This window comes from Coregonus clupeaformis, chromosome 10 (genome assembly GCF_020615455.1).
Source record: "Coregonus clupeaformis isolate EN_2021a chromosome 10, ASM2061545v1, whole genome shotgun sequence".
Taxonomy (NCBI): domain Eukaryota; kingdom Metazoa; phylum Chordata; class Actinopteri; order Salmoniformes; family Salmonidae; genus Coregonus; species Coregonus clupeaformis.
The window spans coordinates 48,903,103-48,919,065 of NC_059201.1; the positions used below are offsets into that span (position 1 = coordinate 48,903,103).

At 46.8% G+C, this 15,963-nt stretch overlaps 1 protein-coding gene and 1 long non-coding RNA gene across 2 annotated transcripts; both read right to left on the reverse strand.

Moving 5' to 3' along the window:
- Positions 1-437: 437 nt before the first annotated feature.
- On the reverse strand, positions 438-2,077 carry LOC121575460 (voltage-dependent calcium channel subunit alpha-2/delta-3-like). Its single transcript, XM_045223326.1, has 7 exons — positions 2,026-2,077; positions 1,801-1,871; positions 1,642-1,717; positions 1,206-1,246; positions 1,041-1,096; positions 776-893; positions 438-564 (listed from the first exon to the last, which is right to left on the reverse strand). Exons 2-7 carry the CDS (start codon positions 1,833-1,835, stop codon positions 438-440), a joined length of 453 nt encoding a protein of 150 aa, XP_045079261.1. The 5' UTR covers positions 1,836-1,871; positions 2,026-2,077.
- Positions 2,078-2,267: 190 nt separating this feature from the next.
- LOC123491621 lies at positions 2,268-3,571 on the reverse strand. The gene is made up of 3 exons (XR_006661494.1): positions 3,492-3,571; positions 2,427-2,488; positions 2,268-2,313 (listed from the first exon to the last, which is right to left on the reverse strand). It is a non-coding gene; the product is annotated as an uncharacterized LOC123491621 (long non-coding RNA).
- Between the last annotated feature and the right edge of the window lie 12,392 nt (positions 3,572-15,963).

Consider the following 15,963-nt stretch of genomic DNA (forward strand, 5'->3'; position numbering starts at 1 on the left):
CCTCGGGATGGAAAGGATGACACGATTCTGGCCGCTTTCTGTCCTTCTGAAACTTCAGCCTATCACATTGCAGAGACTCATTGTGTGCAGAGGGGTTAAGGATAGAAATACTGATGATGAAGCGAACCTCAGATACCTCAGATACATTTAACTGACACTGTGGTGACCATTTCTGCAACATCATTCTAGCATGATGAGAAAACAAAACCATAACGCACGCTTCATAAATACCTACATGTATGAGAAATGTATTAATACCTCTGACAATGAAAAAGGTTGTTCACGTTCTCAGAAAACAAAAGTCTGAGTTCAGAGTTCACTTACTGTTAACTTACAAAACCCATCTACTAAACATTTACTTACAAAACACTTCTACTAAAAAATACTCAAAAGCTTTGTGCTAAAAATACACTATAACTCCTCAATCTTATTGAGGCTTAGTAAATGATATACATAATCTCGATGGGATCCATGGAAACCAGGGGGGCAGAGCTGCAGTCACACTTGTTGTCCACGACGACCATGAAGAGGGTACTACTAGGAATTTGCTGAATTACAAAAGATCTGAGGAGGGAGAGAGAGACAGAATGAAAGACAGAAAGAGAGAGACAAAAAGCGAGAGAGAGAAAGAAAGAGTTGCGTTGATTCAGTTGATGCTTTTAATATTACTACACTAATGCATGAAATTACCCTGTATAGTGTATACACCATCAACACACAGGCTAAGTGAGTTTATCAGTGCCTAAGATACAGGTAAGGTAACTGTTACCAGTACCTGGCACAGCCCTCACAGTCGATGTTTCCCGTGGTCTCTTTGATGGTGCGCTCAGAGACGAAGGCAGGGTACTCCGTGTCACATGGCACCATCATGGTCTTTCCCCTCGATCTTTGGGCTGGAAATGGGATATGTAAATCTTAACATACTAAAAACACGCAAGACTCACACACACACATGCATGTGTGCAAGCACCCACAGACATAGACACGCACGCACCTACAGACACACACACACCTCAAGGTATGTTCTTGCACACACTGACCTTTGACTGAGAGATCAACATGCCACCAGCTGTAAAGGTTGAACTCCAGCAGGAAACTGATGAGGATTACACGAACATACATTTATACAATAATATGTACTGTGGTTGATAATCAATGCATCTCATTATTTTATCGTTTCAAGGTGATTCTTTTATTATTCTCACATGACAAGTTCGGTCAGGAGCCATTTCACAATGGAGAAGGGCTGGGAGAGAAGAAATTAAATAATTAGCATTGACTGGATGTATGTAAGTCTGATCAGTAGTGTATGGGCAGTACTTACATGTGATACTATTTAGGGACAGTGCTTACATGCGATACTATTTAGGGGAGTGCTTACATGTGATACTATTTAGGGACAGTGCTTACATGCGATACCATTTAGGGGAGTGCTTACATGCGATACTATTTAGGGACAGTGCCTACATGCGATACTATTTAGGGGCAGTGCTTACATGTGATACTATTTAGGGGCAGTGCTTACATGTGATACTATTTAGGGGCAGTGCTTACATGTGATACCATTTAGGGGCAGTGCTTACATGTGATACTATTTAGGGGCAGTGCTTACATGCAATACTATTTAGGGACAGTACTTACATGTGATAAAGAGCAGGAGCTGTCACTGCTGCCAGCATACTCTCTACAGAGAGCCTGATAGTCATACAGAGTGATCCTAGAGAGAGGAGACAATAGACCATTCTCAGTGTGTGTGTGTGTGTGTTCAGGGTACGACTGTAACAGGATTTCTCCTCTAACCTTTTGAAGGAGCCCATGAGAAGCAGCTTGTTCATAACAGCACCCTCCACCTCTCCAAAGAACAGCCCCGTCTGAGGAAGAAGATGTTCATTTAAAAGCAAATACTAGGAGCCAGGGGAGCTACGGGACACATATACGCACACACACACACACACACACACACACACACACACACACACACACACACACACACACACACCGTGTCTATTATATTATTAATGGTACCTGAGAGTAGTCCTCTGTGACCAGAATAAATCCGTTGTTGTCTATAAGGTAACACTTGCAGTCCTGTTAGAAATAAAGATCAATCTTCAAGGCATGACATAATTTAGTAATTCAATACTGAGAGGAAACAGAGAAAGGTCACAGACAGTACAGACAGGAAGTAGAAAAGCTGAGACACAGACCAGAGGCTAAGAAACAGGAAGTAGCATGAGAGCGTGACAGACAGGTAGTCTCTGGTCTTACCTCATTATCACAGCTGATGGTGCACTTCCCATCCAGAGCAGCACACTGGATCGAATCAATAAGATGAATCAATTATTAGAATTATCAATAAAGCATGTCTCACAGCACTTGATATTGTTTGTGTGTGTGTGTGTGTGTGTTTGTGTGTGTGTGTCTACCTGTCTGCTAGCGGTCCAGAACTTCCTCTGAAAGAAATCCAGCTTCATCTGAATCCCAACGGCTATAGTGGGTGTTACGGATACAGGTATCCTGTGTTTTTGTGTGTTTCTCTCCTTCTGCCCTAATCACAGGTGTCCTGTATGTTCCTGATTGGTGGTCGTTGAGGTGTCTGCTGATTGGACCAATCAGGGAACATTCCTGTGCATTGCACCACCTGTTACTCGTTTGTTCAATCACACATCCCATTATATAAAACCAGTGACTTGTGTTTGTTGAGAGAGAGAGACTTTTTGCCATATGTGAGTATGGACACGGTGGTGTCCTGTGTGTTGTGTACTCACTAAGTTGTTGGTTACCCTATTGGTAACTTTGTTAGAAGCCATTTCTTTATGTGAGTGTGGATACTGTGGTGTCCTGTGTATTGTGTACTTACTTTGTTGCTGATTACCCTGTTTGGTAGCTTTGTGTGTTTCTGGGAAAAGGGGAGTTTAAGCTAGTTGCCCTTGGGCGTACATTACCCGTAGGAAGAAATCTGTCTAAAAACACTAGTTAGACCTGAGCGGACCACCCACTGTACTTTTGTATGACTAGCAGTAGCCTAGCGGTTCTTTAGGCAGGCTAGATCAGTTTAGGGGGTTTTACACTATTGTTTCATTTCTTGGGTCCTGCTCAGCCCTTTTTCCCAAACCTTTACCGTGTGTTTAGCAATAAACCATTTATGTTTGACGGTAGTTCACGGTTGTTGTGTCATTTTTGTTCTCACTGTTCCAGGTCACACTTATAATTTGCATAATTTATGTTACGGGTCTCATGTCCATCCACCCTAGACGTTTAGAGCCACGGGGTTCGTAACAGTGGGTTTAACAAAAACACAAACAGAACACAGTCAGCACACTGTAGGTCTAGAAGAGGAGTTTCTTCACATGTCTTCAAAGGGGGCTTTATATCGAAAACATTACAGTTACAAGCCTGTAACAGGTACAGTAGCTCTCTATGTTAGGGGCATTATACACTATTCTAGGGAGACTTCTAGGGAGAAGTTAAGGTTTTTTCAGGGAGCTTACAAGCAACAATAGGCGACTTCCTGTCATCCAGCAGCTGTATGGCGGTGCTGGCCAAAACCACACTCTTATTCTTATTTCCTGGAGAAAAACAGGAACACAGAGCACAGACATTAGCCTCAATCAACAAATGTTGTGTAAGGAAAATAACAATTTCTACTATTTCAATAGATCTTATAAAATACACTATATATTCCATTCCACCCTCAGCACCTCCGCATAATCACAGCAGGAAAACCAAGTCACAGAAATAAAAGAGAACACCTTTTCTAACCAAAAGATGGCGCCATACCAACAGCAGGCAATCGCAACCCACAGTACTACACTCAGTGATGGAATTCCATCAGTACGCTACAACCAGGATGTTTGAAATTATTCTGACACAGAGAGAGTGATGTGTTCTGTGGAAAAAAACAGTTCTGGCAATAGCACTACAGAACCTCTGGGACAGGGATTGTTGGAGGAGGTTATAGTATTAAACAGCGGAGGTGGGAGTAAAGGAGGGACATTAAACAACAGACTAAGAGATAAGAGCAGTTAGAGGAAGGTAGAGGCTGGTAGACAACAGGGAACAACAGTATGATCCTGATCCTCTCCTTCCCTCAGTGGGAAGAAAGTGGGGCACATTAATTACATTAATTACAGTGAGAGAGATGAGCTGTACAGTACACCCTAGCCCAGTGGCGGCTCCTGAAAAAATTCTCAGGAGGGGCAATTTTTCTGATGATTTAGGTGACCTACACACATTTAAAAAAAGATATGTCCAGCAACAACATGAAGACAGGGGCAGCATATAAGTCAATACCAGAAGCATTTATTGACTGATCTGGGGAGATGGATTCCAGTTTCTGTGACAGATTATAAATAATCTCTGATGCCTTTGTTATATTAGCTTTTGGTTGAATGTACTGTCGTAGTAAATATATAATGTTATAGCTTGGTCTGACTAAAATCTTGTGCATGACCCATTTTGTGTTGGGCGTTTGTTTTCAATCAATGCTGTTCCTATCCTATATCAATGGACAAAAGAGTCCTATCTTGTCAGCCTTGTCAGCAGGTGGCCAAGGACAACACCCACGCCATAGGTCTCTCAGTTCTTCCAACTCACGAGTTCTTGCTCTGAGGACACACACACACACACACACACACATCATCACTGATAACACACACACACACACACATCATCACTGTTAAACACACACACACACACACATCATCACTGTTAAACACACACACACACACACACAAAAATCCCCTCTCTTTAGGCTGAACATTTGAAGACAGAGAACCCGACTCAGAGCCAATGCAACAGTGGAGGGGGACCTCGCCCAACTCATCAGGACCAATCAGAAGATCAGAACTACTAGATTCAACCTACATCATTTATTGTATAAAATGTCAGCACACAATGTTTTCGGGGCTCTCTTCAGATAGCTCCCTAAGAGTTTGACGAACGAGTCCGTGCACGCGATTCCAGATATCTTTACCTCTGAATAAACTGCCTTTATTATACCATATCCACCCTGTCCAAAGTCTCTACTTGGTCTCAGTTCTCCAGTAAACTTGTGATTATCAACAGTACACAACGGTAACAAACAATTGGGGGAACTCACGGGGCAGATAGTAAGGTCACAGTGACACAGAAAGCAGTTCAATGTCGGGGCTCGGGGTACAGAGTCGCTCTCTTACCAGGATCGATTTTCCCTGTGACTGTCAGATCGAGGTCCGCTCCGACCAGGGGTGAAGCCGGCCGGCTCCACTTCTCTGTCCGGGACTCTGTCATCCAGCCAAGTCTCCCAGCTGTATTGGATTCCGCTGCCAGCAACGTTTTCATTATTTAGTCCGTTCAGTAGCGGGTATGTACACGATCAACAAGATCAGTCCAAAACCCACCACTCGAAATCCATGGTTGGCAGAATGTTTGTAAACTAAGTGTACAAATTAAAAACATAAAATAACGCCACTAAGTGTACAAATTAAAAACATAAAATAACGCCACACTGCAGGTCGCAAAGAGACGCTGCTAGCCGCTATTTGCTTAGTTACGTTCATGGTTACGTCACGTATGACGAAAGCGCGTAAGTGCAAGCCCACAGACACCCATAGAGAATGTATTGAAAGCTTTGAAATTTGAAAAAATAGATTTTACATGACAGGCTATGAGAGACTTCTGGGCGATTTTCAACCTGACTGAAATCGCCCAAAAATGGGCGGGGCCATTTGAAGCACGACTTTAGCCTGATTTGACATTTAGTGGCAGTCAGATCAGATTACAACACTGATAACTACTGTTGCCGTGATATAATTGATTAGAAAAAAAATCCCTTCCTTTTCCCGTTTGGCAGTGCGTCGCCCATATCGCCCTATTGAACAGGCCGTCCCTGCCCTAGCCTCTTCGCTCAGTGAGAGTTGTACACATTCATCTGGTCTCCCGTCACTGCAGGCGACATCCCATACCCTGAAAACATATTTACCAGCCCTCTGATTGACCTATTTCCGGGAAACTTTTCCCGTCACAAGGCAAATCTATAATACCTTACCGATCGGTACGGCCTATACAATGTGTGAACTATGGGAAAAGTAAACGTTGAAATAAATTTTTTCCAAAGGTCACTCCCTAGTCGCCATACTCTGTAGTAGTTGCCATGCAAGATTACCGTGTGATCTCAGATGTCAATGAACCTTTGGCTTTAGGGTGATATGGTGTGAATTCGGTAAACTCTGGAAAAGTTGGATTTAAACGTTTATTTTCACAGAGTGTATAGCCCGTACAAACTGGTAAGGCATTCCGGATTATAGATTTGCCTTCGGTGAAAGGAAAGGTTGATCAGAAATAGATAAACCAGAGGGCTGGTAAATATGTTTTTGGGGTACGGGATGTCGCCTTCAGCGACGGGAGACCAGATTAATGTGTGCAGGTCTCCCGGAGCGAAGAGGCTGAGTACACCCTATATCAGAGACACAGATACACAGAATCTCCATGATAAACCTATCAGAGATACACAGAATCTCCACGGTAACCCACAGAGATACAGTACACAGGGTTAACTAAAGAAATCTATTGAGTGGGGTGTGGGGAAAATAAGCTGCAGATGACACTCAATTACAAGTTAGGGAGAGTGAGCTACTGTATATTAGAGAAACTGTATATTGATTAAAGTAAAATGAAGTAGTATTTCAAAGACAACATAATACAAATACAGTGCAAGTAAATGATGAACGTGTAACACCTTGTGTTGGGTGTGGGGATTCTGGATATAGAGTAAAGGTACATTTTGTGTAAGTGTCTCCATACCTCCAAATGGGATAGAGTAGACGAAGGTGCCGGGAACCTGCTCCGCTGCTCTCTTGCACCACAGAGGGAAGTGGTCAGCGTTGAACACCCCCTCCTTATCCTCCGCCATCAGGAAGTCTCTGCTTTTCAGTTTAGGACTAGGCCACAGGAGGTTGGTGGCACCTTAATTGGGGAGAACGGGCTTGTGGTATTGGCTAGAGCGGAATAGGTGGAATGGTATCAAATACATAAACACAAGGTTTCCATGTGTTTGATGCCATTCCATTTGCACCGTTCCAGACATTATTATGAGCCGTCCTCCCCTCAGCAGCCTCCACTGGACTAGGCGTTATCTATGTCTGGGAAATGGGCCCACAGAGACACATGGCACTGAACCAGCCATCATGTCAACTTTCAGAAGGACATCAGAGAATTTATCAAGATAAATGGATAAATCAATAAATGTGCTGAGAAACTAAAGAAGCATGTGTACCCTACTCTCAAAGCATCTCCCCTCACCTGAAGGGAGTTCCCTTGACTTCAGTGTAGAAGTAGTCATTGTGCATCTTCAGGAGTCTTTTCTGAAAACATGGAGATTGAGGACTCATCCAGTGAATCTCATTAAAAGTCAATGTCCGCGCCCCTGAGGAAATATAATTAGCATAATAAAAACATCCCCATTAAAAATCTGTCTGATTAAGCTAGAGACTGCGTCTCAATCCACCGCATCCGCCGATGTCGGCCTTCCGAATCTGCGGTGGAAGGTGGCAGAGCTACAGAGGTGTTTGTCAGACTAGGAGACATCCCGCAAATCTGTCTTCTCACGAAAATGTCTGTAGCGTCCGAACGGTTTGGCCTACAAACTCTAAGGAAAGATGAGATTCTCACAAACACGATGGTGTTCTCCGTTTTGCTCTACGACCCCCACAAGTGTCAGTCGGTACCACCGATCTGCCAACTTCTGTCTGTAGCGTCTGAACAGTTTAGCCTACACACTAATACAGGGTTTTCCAAACTCGGTCCTCGGAACCCCAAGGGGTGCACGTTTTGTTTTTTGCCCTAGCACTACACACAAATAATTAACTAATCATCATGCTTTGATAATTTGAATCAGCTGTGTAGTGTTAGGGAAAAAACCAAAACGTGCACCCTTTGGGGTCCCGAGGACCGAGTTTGGGAAACTCTGCACTATGACCTCACCATCGAAAGGTGAGACTCTCACGAACACGTATATGTTGTTTGTTTTGCTCTAGGATGCCCACCCCACAAGCCTCACAAGCCTCGTCTTAAGGTAGCCTGGTACCAATTTAAAAAAAAATTGAAGTACAGTTGAAGTCGGAAATGTACATACACTTAAGTTGGAGTCATTAAAACTAGTTTTTTAACCACTCCACACATTTCTTGTTAACAAACTATAGTTTTGGCAAGTCGGTTAGGACATCTACTTTGTGCAAGACACAAATAATTTTTCCAACAATTGTTTACAGACAGATTATTTCACTTATAATTCACTGAATCACAATTCCAGTGGGTCAGAAGTTTACATACACTAAAAATATACTCTACATACACTAAGTTGACTGTTCCTTTAAACAGCTTGGAAAATTCCAGAAAATGATGTCATGGCTTTAGAAGCTTCTGATAGGCTAATTGACATAATTTGAGTCAATTGGAGGTGTACCTGTGGATGTATTTCAAGAACTACCTTCAAACTCAGTGCCTCTGCTTGACATCATGGGAAAATCTAAAGAAATCAGCCAAGGATTCAGAAAACTAATTGTAGACCTCCACTAGTCTGGTTCATCCTTGGGGGCAATTTCCAAATGCCTGAAGGTACCACGTTCATCTGTACAAACAATAGAACGCAAGTATAAACACCATAGGACCACGCAGCCGTCATACCGCTCAGGAAGGAGACACGTTCTGTCTCCAAGAGATGAACGTATTTTGGTGCGAAAAGTGCAAATCAATCCCAGAACAACAGCAAAGGACCTTGTGAAGATGCTGGAGGAAACAGGTACAAAAGTATTTATACCCACAGTAAAACGAGTCCTATATTGACAGAACCTGAAAGGCCGCTCAGCAAGGAAGAAGCCACTGCTCCAAAACCACTATAAAAAAGCCAGACTACGGTTTGCAACTGCACATGGGGACTTTTTGGAGAAATGTCCTCTGGTCTGATGAAACAAAAATAGAACTGTTTGGCCATAATGACCATCGTTATGTTTGGAGGAAAAAGGGGGTTGCTTGCAAGCCGAAGAACACCATCCCAACCGTGAAGCACGGGGGTGGCAGCATCATGCTGTGGGGGTGCTTTGCTGCAGGAGGGACTGGTGCACTTCACAAAATAGATGGCATCATGAGGAAGGAATATTATGTGGATATATTGAAGCAACATCTCAAGACATCAGTCAGGAAGTTAAAGCTTGGTCGCAAATGGGTCTTCCAAATGGACAATGGCCCCAAGCATACTTCCAAAGTTGTGGCAAAATGGCTTAAGGACAACAAAGTCAAGGTATTGGAGTGGCCATCACAAAGGCCTGACCTCAATCCTATAGAAAATGTGTGGGCAGAACTGAAAAAGCATGTGCGAGCAAGGAGGCCTACAAACCTGACTCCGTTACACTAGCTCTGTCAGGAGGATTGGGCCAAAATTCACCCAACTTATTGTGGGAAGCTTCTGGAAGACTACCCGATTCATTTGACCCAAGTTAAACAATTTAAAGGCAATGCTACCAAATACGAATTGAGTGTATGTAAACTTCTGACCCACTGTGAATGTGATGAAAGAAATAAAAGCTGAAATAAATCATTCTCTCTACTATTATTCTGACATTTCACATTCTTAAAATAAAGTGGTGATCCTAACTGACCTAAGACAGGGAATTTTTACTAGGATTAAATGTCAGGAATTGTGAAAAACTGAGTTTAAATGTATTTGTCAAAGGTGTATGTAAACTTCCGACTTCAACTGTATGTATATATATATATATATATATATATATATATGTATGTATGTATGTATGTATGTATGTATGTATGTATGTATGTATGTATGTATGTATGTATGTATGTATGTATGTATGTATGTATGTATGTATGTATGCGTATATATATGTGTGTGTGTGTATATGTATATATGTGTATATATGTGTGTGTATATATGTGTATATATACATACATACATACGTGTGTGTGTATATTTAAAATATGTTCTACGATAGGGTCTAGCTGTGTTTTGTGCTGAAGCGAGTTGGTGACGTTCCAAACTGTTTAACCATGTCCCCCCCCCCCCATGTAGGAGGCTCTGGAGGTGTGCCAGACACGTATCTCCAAGATGGAGCTGCAGCAGCAACAGCAGCAGGTGGTCCAGCTAGAGGGCCTAGAGAACGCCACGGCCCGGACCCTGCTGGGCAAGCTCATCAACGTGCTGCTAGCCGTCATGGCCGTGCTCCTGGTGTTCGTCTCCACCGTGGCCAACTGCGTGGTGCCACTGATGCGCAGCCGCACCTTCTCCACACTGCTCTTCGTCGTCCTCCTCGCCTTCCTGTGGAGGAACTGGGAGGTCATCTCGCAGTACCTGGATCGCTTCCTGCTGTCCCCGAGTTGACCTACGGGGGGGCACTCTTAATAAATGACGAGGGGAGGCGGCCTAGGGGTGGGGCTCCCGGAACAATGAGGGACGGAGAGGCGGGGCCTGGTGTGAGGGGAGGGGACTAACTAATAAACTCGTACACTGCCTCTGATGTAACTGTGGTGGCGCCAGCACAATGGGCGGGCTTAGCGGAAAGGAGGAGGATGAGGAGCCAGGAGAACTGCACACTTTTATTTCTCTCTCTCTTCAAACAGTGAAATTGTTTACATGTGGAAGACGTTTTATTGCTTTAGAATTGATTCAAGTGGTATTGAATTTGTTCCTTCATGTTATTGCAGTCATGAATGCAGATGCTTGAGGGCTTTCTCTTGTGGCTGGATATGGAAGGTAAACAGCTGGCATTTTGATGATCCACATGGCAAGTGTCTTTCCCTTTTTTCGCTCTCCTTTTCTCTAACCCCAAAATCTCTCCTTTCTCCCTTCCTTTTCTTACTCCCAATATGTTCTCTTCCTTTGTTTCTCTTCCTCTGCCCCTCTCTTTGCCCATTTCACCAAATCGCTCTTCTTTCTGGGAGGATTGATGTGACTAACTACAGTGCACTACTGAGGACAACATCTAATTTGTTCATCACTGGATCAAGCAAGTGATGGGTTCTTGACTTGTTTCTATTGGACGCGACGTTGGGCCTGATTGGATCAGGACACTGAGTCGGAATATGCTCAGCTTGAAGCCCTGCACTCTTGGCCCTGCCCCTGCAGAGACTAAACTGAATGAACATACTTGAAAAGCTGTGAAACTGCTCAGACTTTCAGTGCTTCCGTACTGTTTATTAGTGACAATGAAATGAAATGTTAATTTTTTTAAACAAATAAAAATGCTGTTTTAAAAATGAAGGATTGACTTGTCATTGAGTCAACATCACCCAGTTTCTATTTCAACCTCATGTTTTTGTTGTGTAGCAAATATTACCTGTATTGTCAAGCTAGTCGAGTGACCGCTCTAACAATGTCCTCAAAGATGGAAGGCAGGCGGGACCATTCTAACCAATGAGAGGGCAGATACAGATATATAATAATAATATGCCATTTAGCAGACGCTTTTATCCAAAGCGACTTACAGTCATGCGTGCATACATTTTTGTGTATGGGTGGTCCCGGGGATCGAACCCACTACCTTGGCGTTACAAGCGCCGTGCTCTACCAGTTGAGCTACAGAGGACCACTTTAAAAAAAAGTTGTTTCTTATACCTGCTTAATGAGTACCCTCTTCTGCCAGGTTACTTGTATCACTAGGACAGTGACTCCCCTGTTCCTGGAAAATATTGATGGCAAAGGTGTTTTCTATACAGTCAAGACTTCGTTGTTCGTCCATCATAGGTTGATGACCATGACACGATGGGTCAGTGCCCTAAATGGTGCAATGCAACATGTTGTACCACTTCAGTTTGAATACCCAATTAGTTCTTGCACCACCTTGTGGACACAGTTTGATATTCCTGATCAAAGGTACCCAAAACAGAGCATTGCGGTCCGCTGGTGCTCCTGGTTCTTTATTCCCTGGAGGTTTAACCAACTTCTACTCAACCACCCTTAAGGAGAATAATAAATCATTAATGCTGTGGACCTCAAGGCCTGGATTTGAAAAAGGATACACGGGAAGAGACAAAGCCAGGTTTTACTCTGCCCAGAATCTGTCCACGACGTGAGGAATTTGTATGGGGGTCAATGAGTCAAATTTGGTCAATAAATAATTGGCAATTTGCTACGTGGGGCTTATTTTGATCGAATTTGTATCTGTGACAGCTTCAATGGCGTTGCCTATGCTCTCCATGTTAAAGTATTCAATTTTCTTCAATGGCAGATTTCTCCCAACTCAGGAATTCCCACCCGGTTGACTACGTTAAAATAGTGGAAGCCCTCCATGGCAATGTCCATAAGTATCACAACAGACACAACTCCAATATGTAGTTGTCAGTTGCAGAAATGCCTCGTGCGTCACTCTGCATAACCTAACAATTACAACAACCAAAAATTCGATCAAAATAAGCCCCACGTAGCAAATTGCCAATTATTTATTGACCAAATTTGACTCATTGACCCCCATACAAATTCCTCACGTCGGAACAAAATACACGGAACAAAATCCCACAAATTCTGTGGCCAAACAGGCTGCCTAAGTATGGTTCCCAATCAGAGACAACAAGCAACAGCTGATTCACGTTGCTTCTGATTGGGAACCATACTTAGGCAGCCTGTTTGGCCACAGAATTTGTGGGATTTTGTTCCGTGTATGGTTAGTGTTGGTAACCAAGGACGTCACGTTATCGTTTTGTTGTTTTGTTCGTGTGGTGAAATAAAAAAGTATGTTCTCATTCCACGCTGCGCATTGGTCCACTTCCTCCGACGATCGTGACAGAAGATCCCACCATAATTGGACCAAGCAGCGTGTCCAGGAGCCAACGCCAGAGGTGACTCTGAATATCAACCTCGACTGGGTCAAGCAGCGTGAGGAGGAGAGAGGCTGGACTTTGGAGCAGAGGAGCGAGAGTCTGGCGAGAGCCATGGAGGCCTGGCCCACGGGGAGGAGAGACGCCCAGAAAATGTTTAGGGGGGGGCTCATGCCGTGGACGACGGGGCAGCAGGAGGACGGGATAGAGTGGTTCAGCGGGTTGGCAAAGGAGGCCGCCAGGTTACGGGAGTCACTGGTCACCAGGGGGAAGGAGAATGTAGAGGCACGGCGAGAGGTACTGGGGTGTGTTGCCAGTCCGGTCTGGCCCGTTCCTGATCCCCGCGTAGGGCCAGTGGTGTGTGTCCCCAGTACGGTCCGGCTTGTTCCTGTCCCTCGCACCGAGCCTGTGGTGCGCGTCGCCAGCCCGGTCCGGCATGTTCCTGCCCCTCGCACCAAGCCTGTGGTGCGCGTCGTTAGCCCGGTCCGGCCTATTCCTGCTCCCCACACCAAGCCAGTGGTGCGCTTCGTCAGCCCGGTTCGGCCCGTCCCTGCTCCCCGCACCAAGTCTGTGGTGCGCGTCGTCAGCCCGGTCCGGCCTGTTCCTGCTCCCCGCACCAAGCCAGTGGTGCGCGTCGTCAGCCCGGTTCGGCCCGTCCCTGCTCCCCGCACCAAGCCAGTGGTGCGCGTCGTCAGCCCGGTTCGGCCCGTCCCTGCTCCCCGCACCAGCCAGTGGTGCGCGCGTCAGCCCGGTTCGGCCCGTCCCTGCTCCCCGCACCAAGCCAGTGGTGCGCTTCGTCAGCCCGGTTCGGCCCGTCCCTGCTCCCCGCACCAAGCCAATGGTGCGTGTCGTCAGCCCGGTCCGGCCCGTCCCTGCTCCACGCACCAAGCCTGTGGTGCACGTCGTCAGTCCGGCACAGCCCGTCAGCTGCTCTACTCCGGAGCTAGAGCAATCCGCTCCACCAGTGTTCAGTCCAGCTCCGGCCAGCAGGGCCAGACCGGACCAGGGGCGCTTTGGGGGGTTTGTTGGAGGGTGGGGGTCAAGCCCGGAGCCGGAACCGCCTCTGTGGAGGAATGCCCATCCGGCCCTCCCCTGTTCGGTTTATGTTTGGCGCGGTCACAGTCCGCGCCTTTGGGGGGGGGTACTGTCACGCCCTGGCTCTGGGACTCTGTTATGTTGAGCCAGGGTGTGGTGTTTCTATGTGTTTTGTGTGCTAGGGTTATATTCTAGTTCATTTGTTTCTATGTTGGCCGGTGTGGTTCTCAATCAGAGGCAACGAGTATCAGCTGTTGCTTGTTGTCTCTGATTGGGGACCATACTTAGGCAGCCTGTTTTCCACAGTGTGTTGTGGGATCTTGTTCCGTATGGTTTGTATTGTAACCAAGGACTTCACGTTTCGTATCGTTTGTTGTTTTGTTTGTGTCACTTTCGTCAGGAACAGATGAGGACCAAGGCGCAGCGTTGCAGGCAAACATACTCTTTATTGAGCGAAAACACGATCAAAACAACAAAGACGGTAACGTGACAGTTCACGGTCAAACTAAACCAACTTGAAACAAGAACCCACAAAACCAAAGGAAAAACCGACAGTTTAAATATGGCTCCCAATCAGAGACAACCAGCAAACAGCTGACACTCGTTGCCTCTGATTGGGAGTCACTCAGGCCAACATAGAAATAGGGAACATAGATCTACACACCCTGGCTCAACATAACAGTGTCCCCAGAGCCAGGGCGTGACAGTACCCCCCCCTAAAGGCGCGGACTCCGACCGAGCCAACTAAATACCACAGGGTAGGGACCGGGTGGGCACTCCGCCTTGGCGGCGGATCCGGCTCTGGGCCCGATCCCCACTTCCTCTCCAACCCCCCAAAGTACCCCTGGTCCGGTCTGGCCCCGCTGGCCGGAGCCGGACTGACGACACGCACCCCTGGCTTGGTGCGTGGAACAGGAACGGACCGGACCGGGCTGACGATGCGCACCCCTGGCTTGGTGCGTGGAGTAGCAACTGGCCGGACCGGGCTGACGATACGCACCCCTGGCTTGGTGCGTGGAGCAGGAATGGGCCGGACTGGGCTGGCGACGCGCACCACAGACTTGATGCGGAGAGCAGGAACGGGCCGGACAGGGCTGACGAAACGCACCACAGACTTGGTGCGGGGAGCAGGAACAGGCCGGACCAGGCTGGCGACGCGCACCACAGGTTTGGTGCAGGGAGCAGGAACAGGCCGGACCGGGCTGGCGACGCGCACCACAGACTTGGTGCGGAGAGCAGGAACGGGCCGGACAGGGCTGACGACGCGCACCATTGGCTTGGTGCGGGGAGCAGGAACAGGCCGGGCCGGGCTGGCGACACGCACCATAGGTTTGGTGCGGGGAGCCGGAACAGGCCGGGCCGGGCTGACGACACGCACCACAGGCTCGATGCGAGGAACAGGAACAGGCCGGACCGTACTGGGGACACACACCACTGGCCCTACGCAGGGATCAGGAACGGGCCGGACCGGACTGGTAACACACCCCAGTACCTCTCTCCGTGCCTCCACACTTTCCCTCTCCTCTGTGACCAGTGGCCCCCTTAACCTGGCGGCCTCCTCTGCACACCCGCTGGACCGCTCCATCGCGGCCTCCTGCTGCCCCGTCGTCCACGTCGTGAGCCCCCCTAAAAATTTTCTGGGGTTCTCTCCTCCCCGTGGACCAGGCCTCCCTAGTTCTCGCCAGACTCTCACCCCACTGCTTCAAAGTCCAACCTTTCTGCTCTTCACTTGGCTTGGCCCAGTCGAGACTCTTAATCCATTGTTCCCAAGTCCACTCTCTCCGCTCTTCACTCGGCTTGACCCAGTCGAGGCTGCCACGGAGATCTGCTAGGGATTTCCCTGATGATGGCTCCTCGACTCGCTGCTTGGTCCAGTTGTGGTGGGTTCTTCTGTCACGATCGTCAGGAACAGATGAGGACCAAGGCGCAGCGTTGCAGGCAAACATACTCTTTATTGAGCGAAAACACGATCAAAACAACAAAGACGGTAACTAAACCAACTTGAAACAAGAACCCACAAAACCAAAGGAAAAACCGACAGTTTAAATATGGCTCCCAATCAGAGACAACCAGCAAACAGCTGACACTCGTTGCCTCTGATTGGGAGTCACTCAGGCCAACATA

What these genes read in the sequence shown, in the direction of transcription:
- LOC121575460 (XM_045223326.1), bottom strand. Translation starts at nt 1,835, where the DNA reads ATGAACAAGCTGCTTCTCATGGGCTCCTTCAAAAG. An exon ending in GCTCCTGCTCTTTATCACAT is followed by an intron (nt 1,247 to 1,641) that starts GTAAGTACTGTC and finishes CTTCTCTCCCAG; the next exon opens with CCCTTCTCCATTGTGAAATG. An exon ending in CTCCTGACCGAACTTGTCAT is followed by an intron (nt 1,097 to 1,205) that starts GTGAGAATAATA and finishes AATCCTCATCAG; the next exon opens with TTTCCTGCTGGAGTTCAACC.